The sequence below is a fragment of the Xiphophorus maculatus genome, chromosome 3, assembly GCF_002775205.1.
Source record: "Xiphophorus maculatus strain JP 163 A chromosome 3, X_maculatus-5.0-male, whole genome shotgun sequence".
Taxonomy (NCBI): Eukaryota; Metazoa; Chordata; class Actinopteri; order Cyprinodontiformes; family Poeciliidae; genus Xiphophorus; species Xiphophorus maculatus.
In genome coordinates this window covers 30,612,748-30,625,452 of record NC_036445.1, presented here as the reverse complement: position 1 = coordinate 30,625,452, position 12,705 = coordinate 30,612,748, and the positions used below count along the sequence as shown (strand labels likewise).

General features: G+C 40.4%; 1 protein-coding gene across 2 annotated transcripts in view; it reads right to left on the bottom strand.

Annotated features, from left to right (window-relative positions):
* LOC111608155 (ectonucleotide pyrophosphatase/phosphodiesterase family member 2-like) overlaps nucleotides 1–12,705 on the bottom strand; it is a 23,445-nt gene extending 10,740 nt beyond the window's left edge. The window contains exons 1-13 of one of the 2 annotated variants that reach the window (XM_023331328.1): nucleotides 12,623–12,705; nucleotides 12,235–12,340; nucleotides 7,686–7,841; nucleotides 5,660–5,785; nucleotides 4,695–4,755; nucleotides 4,495–4,592; nucleotides 3,972–4,051; nucleotides 3,718–3,837; nucleotides 3,152–3,207; nucleotides 2,829–2,894; nucleotides 2,150–2,222; nucleotides 1,966–2,074; nucleotides 360–485 (exon numbers count right to left, since the gene is read on the bottom strand). In XM_023331328.1, the coding sequence (XP_023187096.1) occupies nucleotides 360–485; nucleotides 1,966–2,074; nucleotides 2,150–2,222; nucleotides 2,829–2,894; nucleotides 3,152–3,207; nucleotides 3,718–3,837; nucleotides 3,972–4,051; nucleotides 4,495–4,592; nucleotides 4,695–4,755; nucleotides 5,660–5,785; nucleotides 7,686–7,841; nucleotides 12,235–12,340; nucleotides 12,623–12,640 (1,195 nt within the window). In that variant the 5' untranslated portion in view covers nucleotides 12,641–12,705. Of the gene's footprint in view, nucleotides 1–359; nucleotides 486–1,965; nucleotides 2,075–2,149; nucleotides 2,223–2,828; nucleotides 2,895–3,151; nucleotides 3,208–3,717; nucleotides 3,838–3,971; nucleotides 4,052–4,494; nucleotides 4,593–4,694; nucleotides 4,756–5,659; nucleotides 5,786–7,685; nucleotides 7,842–12,234; nucleotides 12,368–12,622 lie in introns of those variants that run through there. The other variant, XM_023331329.1, reaches the window with a different exon arrangement.

Genomic DNA, 12,705 nt, shown 5'->3' with positions numbered 1-12,705 from the left:
GGATAGGCTGACCCGAAGCTGCTGAGATAAATGGAACGAGACAAATCCGCTGAAAAATGGTACAATGTTTCTGCTGATGCCTGAATGTACAGTCAGAGATCAGGGCAGGACTATTTCCTTTAGTCCTTGCTCAGTCAGTGAGCCTGTTTGTTCCTCGGCTCCTCATTGCATCTGAAGCACATTGCAGGAAGAATTCAGAGAGTTGCTTTTCTTCATCACAGGTTCTTTAAGCATCATCATCATCAGCAGCATTTCAGATAAAACAAGATAGGAAAAGATCCCTAATCTATCAGTTACTTACAGCAATTCTTGTTTGGTTTTATTTCTTTAAAGCAGAGAGAACATAACTTTTCACTCACATTTGAGGTTGCTGGGATATCTGGAGCGTATTCTGCCAAGAGACCCAGGGACGAGGATGATGTCATCAACAGTGGTCAAGTAGTTGCTGAGGAACTCTGTGCGATCACAGTGAGCCTCTTCCATACCTGAAACATCGCAGGAGGAGAAGGCAGGTGTGAAACTCTGAAGGATACAAACTTTTCAATGAGGGAAATCATCTAATTGGATTCTTGCTTTACATTTCTGGAAAAGTCTGTAGGCTGGAGTTCATCCTACTCAGTCGATTCACTGACAGACTGATTCTCCTATTGGCTGGCCCACTTTATTCTGCCAATCATTGTTAACTTCTGGAATTGTTGGATATCATCATCTGCACCAAACTTCTGACTGATGACGATCCGTTCTGGTCTTGAGTTCTTGGACGTGGCTCCAGTTTGTTGTCTTGTGTTTCTCCTACACAAGATTTATTAAGTTTCCACTGATTATTGGATTTATGGAGTTTCCACACCACAGATCCAAATTTTCAACCTTTGAGCCACTCTGTTATAACTTCAGCCATGTGACACTGAGCTCCATCATGCTGGAAATTCCACCGATCATGACTAAGTTGTTCCTTGGAAAACATTTTGTTCCCATTCTTTATATTCATGGGCAGAAGTAGGAGGAAGCCTGCTGCTTTCTTGGAGACACAAACCCAATCCATGGCAGTTCATTTCTTCTTCTCTGGAGAAATGATTTTTCACTTCTCCAGAAATTAAAAATCATTTCTGGAGAAATGACCTCCCAATCAGATGGAAGATTGATCAGAAGATTGACCAGAGAGGACAACTTATCAGGAATTTAGTCAATGGCTTTCAATGTCCTACAGATTAGAATATAGAATAGAGTAGAATAGAATAGAAGCACTTTATTCATCCCAGCAGGGAAATTACTTCACAGTTACAGCATAGAGACAAGACACAATAACAACTATCACTGATTAGTAGTTGTAGATAAAATAAAAAATAAAATATAAAATGCTATAAATTGTAAAAATATAAAATGCTGTTAATATAAGAAGCAACTTAAGAGCAGTCCTTGCAAGATTCAAAAAATGCAGATATGAATATGTAAATATATGTACAGCAAGTGTGCCACAGTGCAGTTGTGCAAAATTGGACTGATTAGTGCAGAACAATGATTTAGCTTTTATTGTACAGTGAGATGGCATGTGGCAGGAAGGATTTCCTGTATCTGTCCCTACGACAGCGGAGCTGGAGCAGCCTATGTGAGAAGGTGCTCCGCTGTCTGTCCACTATGTGGTGGAGAGGGTGCTGTTTATTGTCCATAATAGACAAAACTCCGTGAGTTAGCATCTCTTTTATTAATTTCTACAATGTGAATCTCAACTTGGTGCACTTGATGATCCAGAAAGCTGTTACTTTGTCTGTAATATTCCCAGTTCCCTGAAAGCGACCACGATGAACATTGTCAGGTCAGCTGCTGGTCCCTGCTTGGCATTTACAGCATCTCAAATAGATGTTTTTTAGTTGATCACATTAGAAGCTCTTTAGCTAAAGTCATAAATGAAAAGATGAACAATCAGAATTTCAGATGAGGGTTTGGACTCAGAGCCAGGGTCTGTACCGTGGTCTCCCACCAGGATGACGTTGACACATCGGTGCAGGTTCATCTGCTTGAGTCCGTCCATCAGCTGGCCCACAATCCGATCAACCGCAATCAGAGTATTGTTAAGCTGGAAGAGGACAAAGGAAGCCGTGAGCGACCAAACCCACTCAGGATCAGAATCTCCTGGAACAAACGTACTCACGTCTGCACTCTTTGGGCCCATTACGTGTGTATGAGCGTCTGGTTCCTCAGAGTGCATGGCATAAACATAGGGCCTGAAACAGAATACAGGTGAAATGGGTGTTAGCTGAACCTGTGGTGTCCAATGCAAAGTTAATACTATTAGCTTAGAAGTGAATCTAATCCTGAGCAGAAGATCGGCTATGTGTCAGATATGCTAATGAACTGTTTTCAAATGATGATTTCATTCATCAAAGGGAAAAAAAACTTCTCCAAACCAACCGGGCTCTATGTGAAGAAGTTATTGAAAATTAAATTAACTGGTCAATAACAAGTCAGTAACTACAAATATGAGTTATGTTTTTGTTTAATTTCACCAAACCCTTAGCCCAGGCCTGATTATGGCCAAATCTAAAGAAACAATAAATTACTTATGTAGAACTCATGATATCACTGAAAGAAATTCAAGAACAGTTGGGAAACAAAGTCACAAAGAAAAACAACCAAATGAGAGATTTGGAGTGGCCTAGTAAAAGTCTGGACTTCAATTCTACTAGGAGATGTGTAGGAATAGGTAGACTGATGATCAGTAACACCTGAGAGAGACTGAAAAGGAAAGACAGGTCAAAAATCCAAAGTAGGTTTGTTTCAGTGAGAGGAAAGTATGACCAGAGACAACATATGTGTGAATGTGTGATCACCTCTCTCCTTCAGGAAGATGGAGCCACTGCAGCAAAGTCAGGATCCTCCTCTCCAAAGGAATGGCCCTACAAACAGAAACACCTTCTGCTGTTAAAGCCTCCACATTCTGATATTAATACTAAAGCTATGAGGGGGCAACATTTAGGACAAACAAAACATTTTTTAATAATTACATTTTACATAATTTTCAACTTTGCAGGGGAAAAAAATCCTGATCCCAATAAAAGTTCACACTTTTTCTGATGTTTGTTCAAGAGAAGGGATGAATTCACTCAGCTATGAATGTAAAACTCAGTGGTGACGTGTTTATGTGTGAACTTACACAGGCCAGAAGAAGTTGGCAGCTTTCAGTCCCTGCTTGAGGGCAGTGATCCAGATCTGAACGAAGAGACTCTCCGTTAATTATTATTATTATTATTATTAATTTTTCTGTAAGAGCGTTTTTTTTTTTTTTTTCAGCAAAAAGCTGAAAATTAGAAACAGAATTATAATACCAAGCTGAAAAACTAAGAAACATCCAAGCTTTAAGTTGACGACATTTATTGAGTGGAGAAAACAAACAAATCTCATATAACAAAGTAACAAAAACATTTCTTTTGTTTGTTTGTTTGTTTAATCTCATCAGCAACTTCTAATTACTAATCCACAACTTTCTGTTTCCCTGGGGAGTAAATATGATGTAACACGGAGCAGAGGCCTATTTGTTTTGGCTGCTGATGGGGAACCATAAATCCAGCGCACAGGATGACCACTGCTACAGAACAGTAGCAATGTGTTACCATAACAACCATTAAGTACCATCTGCTATCTTTACACATCTTTACAAATGTGATGATGTGTTGTTGTTAGAGGCCCAGACAAAAATGCTGGGCCTCTGCAGGGACTTACTGGTTGTCCTCCCCACCAGCGGTGGTTCAGCTTTTCTTTGGTCATCAGGGTGAATGTTGCATTAAATATTGAGTCATACATGGTGTTTTCAACGATGCCATGAGACTCTGGATAGAGACCCTTAAATGAAACAATTGGTCATATATGAGTCATGCCAGCTGTTTTATTTACTTATTTAAAAACCAGCTAAGTATTAATATAGGTATGATGTGCAGATATTAATATTTGTAAAGATGAACTGAAATCATACTCACTGTTGACAATGTATAGAGGTTAGGGAAGGTTTTGGAAGGATAAACAGGCCTCATGTAAGGAGCTTGGGTTCCACATTTTCCTAAACAATAACAATTTTTAAATTTTCTGATTTAATAAACAGTCAGCCATGAATTTAACACAATGTACACAACACAAAATTCTGTTTAAAGGTAACTGTTTTAATGCAATTTAGAATAATTATTAGTAGGAATTGGTTGCCCACCAACCAATTAAAATACAAAATAAGGAATAAATACATAAATAAAATGCAGGGAACTGACAGATTTTTTTTTTTGTAGAAAGCAGGTAATATAGTCTCCCAGTAAATTTCCCAGCATCAAAAAAGGGAAGAGTCTTGCACTGCACAATCATAACAAAGATCAGCTGATTCAGCTAAGAGGGATTTGGTTGTGCTGACAATATCATCCCTACTTCATAATATAGAAGGAAATCATTGTTTCTGTGTTGCATGCTTCATTTTGAAGATGTTAATTGAAGCTAATAAAAAAGATGCTAACTCACGGATTTTTAAGATGTTGGGTATGATGGAGTTCCCCCTCTTCACGTAAGATGCACTGAACCCATCGAGAGACAGTACGATGAGAGGTGGACGAGCAAACCTGCACATGGACCAACATGGAATGTGAAGGGCAAAACTTCGTCAGGCTATTGTAATCTCATTCCTTTCTTCAACACTGCGAAGGTTTCAAGTATTAACATACCCAGCAGGACACTCTGGGCTCTTGATTGCCTCACATTTACCCTGCAACCAGGAAGTGTCTCCTGAAGGGATCCAAAAGGGAGGTGAAACGAGGCAGCAGCCACATTCCAGAAAGCCGAAACATTCCTCAACTTTAATAAGATAAGCAACTATTGCAGGGAACAGGTATTTGTCCCATCAAACACTTTTTAAACCCTTTTTCCCAAATAAATATTTCTTATTAGAAAGAAGTAACCTGAGAAAGTACGAAATCAAATTCAAAGACACTTCATTTGATTTGTTGTTCTTCATAATTTCAGTGAGTGACACCAATATTTAACAAGCTTTCAACTTTCTTTAAGGAGAAATGGGTCCAATCAAGTTGTTAAATCAAGAATGAACTGTAATTGATTACATTTGTGTAAAGCTGAGTAGGTTTTACAAACCACACCCAGGTCTGACCAGTCCAGTAGAACCAAGAATTCCCTTCAACAGATCATGCCTAACAACATGAAGTAGGCAATAAGATCTCTAACAACAACACATCATGCCCTGATCAAAAAAGTTCAAAAACAGAAGAGAAACAAATTCTCTGGCATCCATCAGTCTGGAATGGGTGATGAAGCCATTTCTGAGGTTTTGGGATTCCAGAGAACCACAAGGAGTCATATCTGATATAGATGACATATTTATAACAACTGAACTTAACATATCTATTGATTGTGCTATAAAATAGCTCTGTGTGTTTGGAAAACACATAATATTGCCCCTTTAAAAATATCTAACATCAGCCGATACCGATGTTGATATTGATGTTGACGCTGATGCCGATATATCGCACATCCTGATCACAGACTTGACAGCAGCTGCTGCCAAGAGAGGCTTAGGGGGTAATGACTTTTTCAGAAAGGCGCAGGTTGTTTGGTGCAGTAATCATCATCTAAAAACATTTTTTGTTGTTTTTTAGGTAAGGTGGACGCTCCAAACCTCTGCACAGCTTCCTGTAGTTGGTGCAGCAGTCTCCCCTGGCGAGGCAGTCATCAGAGCAGTGGCAGGCGTGCTGTTCATTCCGGGTCTCACCGCATCGATCCTTGCTGCATTCATAACCTCCCTCTGTACACAACGAGGAACAGGAAGCAAGAAGGGAAAACTGCTGACTCAATGATCCTTATGGAGTTCTAACTAATCTTAGAGATTATCGTGAAAAGCACGACATCACGGTGACAGTGGGTGGCGGCGGTGAGGCTGGGCAGTGGGCAGGCAGCCGGGGGTCTAAAGTGACTTTTGTGGCTTAAACAGTTTTCCTTTTGAACAGAGTTTTTATTTGGGATGTGACACTGTCAGGGAAAATTGCATCATGGCTTTAAGGCACATTCAGGATTAAAGTGGCCAATCAGCAGTGAGCCAAAGACCACCAGGCTGAAGGAGGGAGCATAAAATCAGACCACCAGTGCTGGAAGTAGCAGGGGGGAAATGTTGACACTGCAGAGGGAGAGAGAGAAAAAACAGCAAACCTGTTTCAGCATCATTAAGTGCAGCTCACTCTTCCAGCTCATGCAGCTGAACCATCAGCTTGATAGTTTTCTGTTATTTCTGTAATGAATAATTCTTTCATGTTAAAAACTATTTAGAGATTACATCTATGCTGAACAAATCTTTCTCTTTCAAACCCTGTTTCACTTGTTGCTGCCTTTATGCACTGCTTCATGAAAATCATGGTCTTTTAATAATGGAAATGTTTCGATCAGAAATGCTGTAAGTCCTGCTTCAAACGGACGACTGACGAAACAAAAGGGCCTCCGGTTTTTATGCACGTAAATAAAATGGTGCAGTATTGGAAGATCAAGATGAAAAGCAGCTACATGCTTTAATAAAGGCTTACATGAAAACTAAAATGGATTTTAATGATCGGCTCTGCTGAGTGGAGGCTGCATGGTGCAAGTATCAGTACTTTCTGTACAGTTTGCATATTTTCTCTGATGATATGTGAGTTTTCTGTCGGTGCTCTGGTTCCTCCCACAGTATAAAGACATGAATGCTGATAAACTATGCTCTTTAATTGCCCTTTTGCCAGTATGAATGTTTTTTCAGTGTCTCCATGTTTCCCTGGCAACCTTTCCCAGGTGAGCCTCACCTCTCACCTCATGACCTGGAGGCAGGAACCAGATTACCTGACCTGGCAGGGATAAGCAGACATAAACTGTGGCTGGATGATCTCAGCTGTGGTTTCAGAATCATCTCCCATTTGTTGCAACCATCTCATATGGTAGAAGCCAGACCTAGCTGGGTGTTGCTCAGAAGTAATTGGCAGCAGACCACCTTTGTTGATTGACCGGTGGATTTACATCACTGACAACGTCTCAACTAACGTTTTCAATCTGCAATAAGAACCATGGCTGTTGGTGAGACAGTGAACTGCAAATAGATAATTCCATGGTCAAACTTTAAGGTTCAAACCTTTTTAGACAGCCTTCAGCATCAACTGGACTGGGCAACTAGCAAGACCAGAATATACAGAGAGATTTCAGAGAAACTGGACACTCAACGCAACACACACACAAATGACATCATCGAAGCATCAACTGTAGCTCCTGTACGCTCATGGTACGTATTTCCACATCCCCCCACGTTCCTGTCCATGTTCACCCCCACATGGTGAGGAACACATTACCAATGGAGACACACCCAATGTGGCTATAATTAAACCAGACAATAACTGGTGAGACTTCACAATGAAAAGATGCTTTATGTAGCTAATACTTCTGTTAACTCTACTTTTTTACAAAGTACTCTAGCATCCAGGATAACTTTCTATTGGAAAACAACTCCTCTTTCCGTGTAAACTAGAAACTTTAAATACCAGGTGATGAGGACAGACTGTGATCTGACCTGGATCACTGAGGAGCTGCTGCGGCTCTGCAAGTCCCAGCAGAGAGATGAGAGGAACAATGCAGGAGTGATACGGTCTTGAGGTGTCACAGGTTAGCATGAAGGCAAGTTTGTGTTGCCGTACCTGTCCGGAGGCAGAGCTGGTTGAAGTCAGAGCAGCAGCTGCGGTAGGCTTTACACAGGTTGTCACAGCGACAGTTTGGGGCCTCGGCCTCCACAAGCTCATAGCATCTGTTCCTGCAGGAGCCGGAGGTCGGCACATAGACCGGCAAGGAGCGAGCTGCCGACAGGAGAAACAGAGCTTCAGGAAGAATATCTAAACCTCAGGTCGTCTTCGTCATCCACGGCTTACACGGATATAATCGAGATGAAATAAGGTGCATCTGGTAGAACATCAAGCCCTGTCACATTTGTGAAGTGTCATTTTTTTATGCTCCTGTTTCATACAGTGTTTGTTTGTTGGAATAAAAGCTGTAAACTTTTACAGTGTTCTACTGCATCAAGGATTGGTTGGCATCATTTGCTCTGATGACACTGTTCCATCCTTTATCCATACTTACTGATCATATCAGGGTTGTTCAATTCTCCAACCTTCAGTGTGACCCCTTGACCTCTCCAAGTGGTCAAATACTTATGTCAACAGGTTCAGCTGCAGAGGTGTACAGTGCTGTTATTGGCTGCTGATATAATGACAGAAGCCACACTGATGCACAGTTTATTACATGAAGAACCAATGATGAGGTTTAAGGTCAGGTCTGTGGAGAAAGCTCCAGTTTTCAGGAGTTTTCTAGTTCTAGTTCTGAAGTTTGGATGCTTTATCAGCTGACATTTTGCTGAAAACTCAAGCAACATTTTTACAGTTTTTCCTTGTTTTATTGTATCACAGCCTTATTCCAAAATGTGCTAAATGAATCTCTTTCCTCAAAAGCTTGAAGAGAAAAATACTGTAAACTGATGTGATTAAGCTCATTGAGGTAAGATGCTACGCTAAAGCTACAACTTAGCTTCTCGTCTGTCCTTTGAAGTCTTTACATTGAGGCCTGGTGTGTTGCTTTTAGAACTTTCTGTTCTTTTCAGGTGATTTATGGAGGTTGACCTGTGTGTGCCTATTAACACTGAACTCTACTTAATAATTATTAATGATTTAACAATTGTGCAGTTCCACTTTACCAGAGGGCCAGATTGCTTTGGATTGCTCTAATGAATTAAATCTTCATTTGAAAGCTATATTTGAGATTTGCTCAGGTTATCTTGTCTTGATGATCTTAAACATGAAATCTGAAAGCAGGTAAATACTTTTTCACACCGTTGTGTTTGCTAGGTCATGTATTTTATTATTTCCTGATAGTAAGTTGTGACAATGATTATGTTAGATGTACAATAAACACATGCTGAGGTGAAAACTGATAAAAGAAACAGAATTTAGAGCAGAAGTGGGCAGTGTGTTTGGTTGGGGGATCGTGGAAATAAAATCTATCTTGGTTTGAGAGTGGACAGTCTTGGAGGAATAAGGGGTGGAGAATGAGCTCCAATGCTCTCCTTATGGTGATTGTAGGCCGATCAGCATCATACACTCTGTCTCTGTGAGGGAACATGAGTCGACCAATCACAGCCTCCCCCGGCTCACAGAGATCTGTTGTAAACTCCCCGCCGTGCTCCACTCCCTCGCTTCGTTTGCACTGGCACACACGTCTCGTCCTGAAGTCAGCCAACTGTGTATGAGAAATTTGTCCGTCTAACCGCATGTTGCTTGCATTTTCAGGACCCATCTAATGAAAACTGCCAGGGTTGTCGTGGTAACTGATGTTTGTGTGTCTCAAGTGAAAATATATCACTTTCTGAGAATGAGAACTGTTCACACTCTCATTATAACCAGGAAGATAGAACACACCACCCCAGTTCTAAAGTCCTTCTATTGAGAGAATAGAGAAGATTATAAACCACAGAACAGCTTTACATCACAACACATTAAAGGTCTGATGTTGATCAACTTTCCTCTGCATCTCCAGAACCAGAACCAGAACCAGAGTTCAGTTTTTATGCTTCTGTTTCAGCTCAGTAACTTAGTGCTGAAACACAAAGTTACTTTTTAAATCAAGGCTAAAAGCCCACCTGATTAAAGCTGCTATTCATTAATAATAACTGTATTGACTGATATATTTGGTGTATACTTGCTTGATGATTGTGATGAAGGCATTAGACAAAATGTAATGTTTATTACTTGCTTAATAATTGGTTACAGTTTTATGTAGAGCACTTTGAACAGCCTTGTTTCTGAAATGTGCTATACAAAACTTGACTTAACTTCCTTAAACATAATATTTCAAAAAATTAATATTTGTATATTTGTATATGCATATATATATATATATGTACATATATATATATAATGTTGATCCAACATTCAAACTAAAAAAAGCTTGTTTCAGAAAGCAGCAGCTGTGACGTTTTAAGATTACAGTCAGCTCCAACTTTACTTACACAAATTAATCAAATTAACCATTAAGCAGCACAGTGTGTAGATAATGTTACAGAATGTCCTTCAACCTCATCTTAACACAAAATAATACAAAGAAAACATAAGTTCTCTGTCTGAAACATGTTCATGTTGCGTTTGATTCCTGTTGAAAGAAGCTGCAGAAATCTGAAGGGAATCTTGTTGTTTTTGCTTCATGTGGGTTTTCTGCTGCACAGCTCTTCACATGTTCAATAGCTGCTAGAACATCATTTCCCAGCAGGCTGAGCACCACCTGCTCAGCCTCTGTGCTATTCTCAGTTCATGCTTTCAAACCACAAACTTGATTTCTATCATTTCTGACATGATCAAGCCAAAGGAATAATCCTCCACCTCAGGTTTCATGGACATTTTTCCTTCACACATGAAGGATTACTGACTGAGATTTTTGTGTTTTTATAGCTACATAGAAAACCATGTTAGTTTTAGCCTATTGCCACCAAACTTAGACACAGCAGGGAGCCTCTCTGCCTGGCTAGTGCCAGCTTTTCATTGCACGTCTTCAGTCCAAGCTGAAACCAGCAGAAATATGATTAGACGTTATTTTTAATGTATTTATTCATTTTTCAGAAGAATAGTATGTCAACACAATACTATGGTATTAGAGCACTTCTAATTTTGAGGGACTTGAAAACCGCCTACATAAAACATACAAACTAATAATTCTTGCATCTTATTTTCTTACATGGTCATTCATGTAAGTCGTACATATAAATAATAATGATAATAATAATTTTGGAGGAGCAGTGTAGGTCCCTTAGGTTTTGGCCCTCTGTGGCCCCAGAGTCAATGTTGTGTCTCCGTTTCTTGTTCACCTGCACCTCCATATTGAGACTGAAGGTCCCTACGGCAACCCTCTAACATCTTGAGCTTCAGACAGCCTCTACCTTCACTTCTCACCATGTACACACACACTCCTATACACACACACCTACAACCACATTATTACGTCCACTGTCTGTATCAGCTTATCCTCAAGGCGACACCTTGCTGCCTGTCGTTACTGTAATTCTTTATAGCCTGTTATGCAGCATTTTTGTTTTCATCTTTAATGGAGCAAATCTGGACTGACACTGCTGAGCAACCAGACCCACAATGTTGATCTTCTGGGTTCTTCAGTATTGTCATTTGAGACTATTAGTTTTAATTCAGTTTCTGAGAATTAACAATGCGCTAAAGGTCATAAAGCATCTCAGTTAAAGACTGGACTTTAACTAGGTCACTCAGAAACTTTCTTTTATTTGTGTTTTGATGAATTCAGAGGTGGACTTAATGTTGTACTTTGGATAACTGTTCTGCAGCACAACCCTACTGTGTATAAGTTTAAAGTCATGAATGGAGAAATATCAAAATTTATGTTTTCATTCATCTGGAACCAGAAAGTAATTCTGTTCCACTATCTACCTCCATGTTTTACTCTTTTCCTTCAATAAAGTCACCATTCAAAAATTGCATTTGTTCTCTCTGGTTATGTTTGTCTGGTACTAACGTCTCCATATGATTTGAACTGGGCCCAAGACTTAGAATATGTGCTTTGCATTGTACTTTATATCAAAGTCATAGGCAAATTGTTTAAAAATCTTGGGATTTTGATGAATATCAACAAAATTCAAGAATTGAAAATTAGGAAGTTATCTGCATTTTGGGGGAACAACTTGAAGCTATTGCTATTATGCATTAATACATCAATACTACTACTTGCTAATGTATTATAGAATTAGTAGAATAATTTGTCTGTTGTAGAAAGGTCATAAAACCTGGCTACAGCCCAGGAGCCCACATCCTTGTAAATGCGACTCTTGATCTGAAACATTAAAATCTTTAAGGGGATGAATAGTTTTTCACAGCTGTATATGAAAATATACAGAAGATCAGTTCAATTAGGGCTTTTTAAGATCTGAGGCTGTTTTATTAACAGCTATGATTAAAAACTGTCCCTGTGTTGTCATCTCATGCTGATGTCCTCCTTTCCTTCATCGTAATGATGGGGCCCACAGCCACATGCAGCTCATTAACAGGCAGCAGGAAGGTAACTTTTCAATGACATGATCCCTGAGGAGAATCCGTTCTATACACACACACACACACAGGCACACACACACACACACACACACACACACACACACGGAGCTCAAGGCCAAAGTCACAGTGTACTCACTCTCCATCCTGGCTGCGGTCCCGTCCTCTCCTGAGCGCTTGGGCCGCCCGGAGACAAAGCCCCAACACAGGTCCGAGCTGCACAGCACCGACAGCATCCACACACACTGAGGGAACAGCAACCAGCCTGGCATTACAACACACTCTCACACTTCAGCTGTTTAACTTCTAACTGCAAGGCAAAATGCAAGCTGACTGCTCCTGCTGCAGGAGGCTGCTCCTGCACCCTTTCAGACCCCACACACACCCCGGACAGTAGGGACCACCCACATGCCAGAAGCTTGCAACTGACACACACACATCCAGATTGGTTCTGCAGCTGGAAATGAGAAAGCAGAGTAAATATGCCAAACCCAGGCAGAGCAAAGCAGCAGTATGTCTTACCGTACCAGTTTCTGCAGCAACATGCTTCCCCTGACAGCAGTCCTGAGCTGAGGGTCCGAGACACTTCAGGAGCCAAGGACCACTGAGG